This window comes from Buteo buteo, chromosome 1 (assembly GCF_964188355.1).
Source record: "Buteo buteo chromosome 1, bButBut1.hap1.1, whole genome shotgun sequence".
NCBI lineage: Eukaryota > Metazoa > Chordata > Aves > Accipitriformes > Accipitridae > Buteo > Buteo buteo.
The window spans coordinates 33,033,281-33,039,280 of record NC_134171.1 but is presented as its reverse complement, the minus strand read 5'-3'; the positions used below and the strand labels follow the sequence as shown (position 1 = coordinate 33,039,280).

Sequence of the window (6,000 nt, the reverse complement as noted above, 5' to 3'; positions counted from 1 at the left end):
TGTTGTATGAAGGCATATCCAAAGGTTTATGAGCAATTCATATAATACGAGATGTGTGCAGCTACAAAAATGGCATTTTTAAATGGCATTACAAATACCTATGTAAGATTTTCACAAAGCTGGGTGAACTCAGACAACTGGCAACTGCTGTAACTCCTGTTCCAACAGACTCATCTGTATTGCTTTACAAACATCATTCAGGATAGTACATTCCTTCTGCTGCTACCTACGAAAAAAAGCATGTTGTGGATTACAAAATATTGTTGCCTCCCATCCTCTGATTTTACCACCACAGAGTCAGCTTAAAAGGATCTGAGTTCTGACTGATCTAAGCCTCCTTGCCTTTAAGATTCCACAAACTATTTTGAATTCCATACTCTGGCATGAAAGAGAGATGAACTGGTAACGTATGTGCTCCGAATACTGCAGAGCCAGGAAAAGAAATCCAGGATGAAAATATGTAGAATATAATTTTATATTAATGGGTCAACATGTTTGAAATGATCAGAGACTACATATACATATATTGTTTCAAAACAAAGTTGTGGCAAGGTGCATATAGTCATTAAATTATAGTTTCCACCATGGTATTTCTCGTAACAGTAATTGAAGAACCAATGATCTTTTGTTCAGTTCTAAACCACATCTCAAAACCTTGTAACAAACTTCAGGTGAAAAGTCTTGGCAATACCCTTTGGATTCATGTACTAAAGTTAATGACAAAGCCTTAAACAGAAGCCCATTACAATGAACTTTATTTAAATATTCTTGAGCACGCTATATTCATAACTTTTTAGCACTTCCCAATGAGGTGTTTACTGTATGTTTCTATAAATTATGCATTCATTGCATAAAACTGCATTTGTGTCTCTAACAGCATACTATATAAATTATCACAAAAACAGGTGAACCAACAAAAGATTCTTGAACACATGTAACATTGGTGGGCAGATATCAGTAATAGCTTCTCTTCATGGTAAGCAGCTCTAAATGAATCCCTCTTGAATTCATTTAATTAAGAAGCTGAAAAGAAAGAAAACAAGATTAAATGATGAAAAATGCATATAAAACATAGCATCACAATTATTTGAAAAGAATAAACACAGACTTCAAAACATTCATTTGAAAAGTCATTTGACATTTGTGTAATAATCTCTTAAGTTTTTATATCCCATTTAGTAATTACTAAGCAAGCATGAAAGTTATCAAATAAAACTTGAGTGACTGAAACTTAAATTTGCCTATTTAAAAAAATTAAAAAGCAAAATGCACGTCAAACATCTGTTCCCTTTAATCAAGTTCTGCATCTGCTCTTACTATGTAAAGGGAGAACTACCTCTCCCAGGATGCTTCAGATTTATTTAAAACATTCTTTTCCTGTTGAAGTTGCTCCAAAGTGGGGAGGGTATAGAGAACTTGGCAAGGCTCTGTAGGGTTGCAGACTCTTAAATTCTTACTATTTTAATAGATGAAGAAGTTTCAGATGACATTCCTGTTTTTTTACTCCTGGAATGAAACTATTTTTAAAAAAGTAGACATACATTGCATATCACACCTTTCTAAGTACTTTACCAAAGAACTGTTATCTCGTAAATTGGGAAATGGGAACACAGAAAGACTTGTGCATGACTGTAGACTGAGTTAACTGTACAAACACAAAGGCAATGAACTACTGAATGGAAGGGTTTCTTCACTGACTCTAGCTTCACATGGAACATCTTTCATCTCCTTATAGATATGCAGTGTGCTCTAGCATACCTGTTGTAGTAATTTCATCAGTTTTCCATTCATGGCATAATTAATTAATCATTACAAAACATAAATACAAGTGCCATAAGCTTAAAAGACTGTGTTGGTTTAAAGATGTTTCCTGCTGCAAAAAGCTGACAAGCTCATTAGGCAAGACATACAAACCAAGGCAAAACAGATGGCAACTGGCTGGGTGCTGGAGGGTGAAGTGATTATTGAAAGGGAAAACCTAGCAAGAACAACTGCATGAAGAGGTGAAGTGTAGGGTGCTGTGGAATAATTGCTGGAGGTGACTTATTGATATGTCCCCCTCTTAAGGGAAGGTAAACTTCCAGGGTGGAATGCAGTGGATATGCAAGGAATCTGTTCCATAGTAATTCCCTAAGCAACATAACCTTAGATGTTAGCAACACCAAGGGAGCTAGGGTCAGCACAGCAAAGAAAGAGAAGCAACACGGAGGGTGGAGCGGAGTGGCGATGCTGCAGCCAGGCTCTGTGATATCATCACAGGGACAGGGAGCTGGAACTACTGGAACAAGAATGGAAGGTCCCTGCATTGAGTCCACTGAAGCAAGGAGGTGAAACAATGGAGTTCTGTCAACGCTATTGCCTTACTTCTGATTTACAGCGTAAGTGCTCAGTTCTGGAGTAGTGACACGCTAAATCATGTTCTCTGGGTGAACTTTGCTCGTTATAATCTCATTATAATACCAAAACACACCTCCATCCCAAAAGCTACCTGCCTCTAAGGTGCGACCACCCCTCACTGAGCACGCGCTCTCAATTTTCTCTAGCATATACCTTTTCTGAAAAATCTAGAATGACAAATTGGACAACATCTATTGGGATAGATCTCTAAAAAGAAAAAAGAAACCATGTCCCCTTCTGCAAAGCAGGGGAAAGCAGAACAGGAAAGGCTGGCCAAACTGTGCCCTTCCAGACATTAAGCAGCAGGAAAAGGGTAGAATAGGTTGGAGAATATGGTAAACTGTAAGACTTGCAGGAAAGCCACAAAAGCAAAAAGAGGCATTCTTAATGGTGGTAATCACAGAAGCAAAGCTCTACTCATAGAAGAGCATGCAAACTGTTTGCCACAGGAAGAAGTAGTATACACAATTTGCCACAATATAATTTACCACATTAAGAGAAGTAGTATAGAAAATGCTAAATGTAAGATGCTTTGTTTTGAGAACTGTTTATTATTGTTCTCCTGTCTTTTAAAATAATCCTGATTACAGCCATTTTGAAGAAAGTAGCTGATTTTGCTGAGCACTATAGACCTGAATGTGAATGCTGGTGTTTATCAGAAGTAGATTTACCAGTTCATAAACTATAGGTGAATCAATTTAATTACGCATGAAATCAACATGGAAGATCTGAACAGTTGTTTGTACTACTCACATTTATTTATAAATTTAATTTTATATGCTGCAAATACTATTTGTTCTACTTACTAATATTTTACCAGTATATCTCCAAGAAATAAGTATTCCATTTTATTCACTTGCATTTAATTTCAATTGCTCAATATTATACAGGATTTCTTCAGTGAAACTAATTTAATTACAATGAGGGTAGACATTTCTTATATCGTGTATATAGTCAATACAAGGAATTTTCAAGCTCTGGGCATCTTGCAATTTGTCTGTTCTTGTTGCATTGACTGTTTTTCTCTAAGCAATGAATGAATACTTCATGTCTGACTTAACATTTATGTTTTTTTGATGAAAATAAGGCATCTTTTATTTATCATGCTTTCTTGCAGCTTAGTTCACTTTCTCTGCTAGTCAATACAGAATATATATTTTCCATTCCACCAATACAGAGTTCAGAAAGCTGATTATTTTTTTACAGTTTAACTAAAAACTTTTCACATTACTCTTTTCAATAATACCCAAATACAATGGCTATAAAAGATAATCTGATAATGAAACAGCTGCAGGTATGAAAAAATTCTTTAAAAAGCTACTTAATGTAAGCTGGTTAATGAAAACTTATCTCATAACTTTGAATTTTCAAGTGTTCACATCATTTAAATTCAGATTAAAACAACAGCAAACGATAAAATGTAGACTTGAAAGGACAACTGGAAGTGTCAACAATAATGAAACCATGCTAAAAGTCTCATCCAGAAAACAGCAGAAAAGACAACACAGGGCATTTAATAAGTTTCAGCCAAAGCTAAAAAAAAAAAAAAAAAGAGAGAGAAACTTTTTTTAACGTCAGTAAACAGTGGATAAGACTTTTGTCTGTCTGTCCTCTTGAAGAAACTAGTGTTACAAATATTTACATTCCTAACATTCCCAGCAATACAATACTGTGCTAGTGTGCTGATGTCTTCTGTTTTGTTCTTACTATACTTCCTCATTCTTTTTAATATTCTGTGTGCTTTTTGGACAGAAACTGCCTAAAGTGAGGTTTCCAGAGAGCCCTCCAAGCTCTTTCCTGACTAGCAAAGCTAACTTAGAGTTTGTGGTTTTGACTTATAGTTAAGAATAGTATCTCTGTCGTTCCCATGTGTATTAGTTGACAGATAAAATTCTGTGTTGATATAATGAAATTATATGGCTCAACCACTGAGTATTTGATACTTAATATATCACTTACTCACTTTAAATATTGGGGTGAGAAGGCTTCCAAAAAAGATTGTCTCAGCTATATTAACACTCTTGTCTTACCCAGAAAGCATCATAAAGGGGAAAATGTTCAACGGTATAAAATAAAATTATTGCATTATCTTTCAACAGTTAATGACAGCAATTAAAATGAAAGTTTTAGCAAAATGAAAAATTTCATCTAGTTCCCATAAAAAGGTGGATTAATACAGGCATGAAAAAGCCCTGCCATGGTAAAAATGGCTCTAGCAGAGAGATTTGTTACATGCTAGCTCATCCATCACGATTGTGTTCACTCCGTAAGTAACCTTCATTATGACCTCCATTTTGGATCACCTCTCCCCTTCCAATGCTTTATTGTATAAGGGTATTTTAGCAGCATATTAATTAAACCATTTTTTCCCCAACCCTAGCCTTTAAGAAGAAAATTCTATGGAAGGAAGAATCAAAAACTTAATTGGAAAATGTCTGAAGTGGATGAAAAAAATTTAAATGAAATGTTACTCTCCCTTCCTACATACATGCCCTCTTAAAGAGCACACTTACAGACCTGTGGACTTATCTAGCACTCCTCTGGACACTTTTCTGTTTGTCACAGAAATTAATAATGACAATGGCATTAGCAGGGTCAAAGAAATAACAGCATTCCCAGTACTTTTATTTATGCACATTAGAAAGGAAATAACAGTCTTTCTTCAGTTTTTGACTCCTGTTTATCCACCTCTGTTTTGATTTATCTTCACTACATGGAGGTCACTGGCGAGAAAGATGAGGCACAGCAGGATGTGCTCCTTTTTTATTGATGCATGCTGCTTCATAGAGGACTTACTTGGTTGTTTGGTGCCAGAGAACAGAAACAATTTAGTATATTTGACTTTTTTTTTTTTTTTAAAGTAGGACAGTGAAGGTGATGCTTCAGATCATGCATATGGCATTAAAACAATTTCAGTTTTATTTAATTGTTGCTTTAGGCATGCCAACATAAACATTCCTTCTTTTTTCTGCCAGATCATTAGTATGCGTTGTGTTAGTATTGTTAAAGGCAAAGCTTTACTAGCCTGAGGACAATTTATCACCTAAAGACTGATAGTTTCAAGGTGAAATCTACAACCAGTGAAAGTAAAAAGACAGACATATTTCACATCTTAAGATATATCTACACTGGCATCAGTTGATGGGACATGGAAGTCCTTAGAAGATCCTAAGGAATTCAGACAAAAAGATTAATGTATATCAGCATATATGAATGAAGTTAAAATGCAGGATATTAAGTTAAAGGGGGAAAGAGAAAATAACAGAGTTTATATACTTGGTCCTCCTTAGTGTTTTGCACGTTCACTTAATTAAAATTCAGAACAACTGTGCACATAAACCAAAAAGGCTTTTTTAAGAAACACTACGGCATTGTCATGAAGATGACATGGTTGAGATCACTGAAGTGTCAAAGAATCAATAGTGTGTTTATTTAAAATAATGCAACAGAAAATGGGGTCAGAGCTACCCAAGAGACCAACAGAAACCTCAAAGATTTAACATTGGAAAGGACCAGATAAGTAAATTACACATTTGGGAAACTAGCAAATGAAATTTGATAATAGCAAAGCAAAAGGATCAGTTCTAGTGACGGTTTACAGTA

At 35.2% G+C, this 6,000-nt stretch overlaps 1 protein-coding gene across 1 annotated transcript in view; it reads right to left on the bottom strand.

The window, feature by feature from the left end:
- Nucleotides 1-645: 645 nt before the first annotated feature.
- TUSC3 (tumor suppressor candidate 3) overlaps nucleotides 646-6,000 on the bottom strand; it is a 135,329-nt gene continuing 129,974 nt past the window's right edge. The window contains exon 10 of the mRNA XM_075041536.1: nucleotides 646-1,023. Within this exon, the coding sequence (XP_074897637.1) occupies nucleotides 1,008-1,023 (16 nt within the window). The 3' untranslated portion in view covers nucleotides 646-1,007. The remainder of the gene's footprint in view (nucleotides 1,024-6,000) is intronic.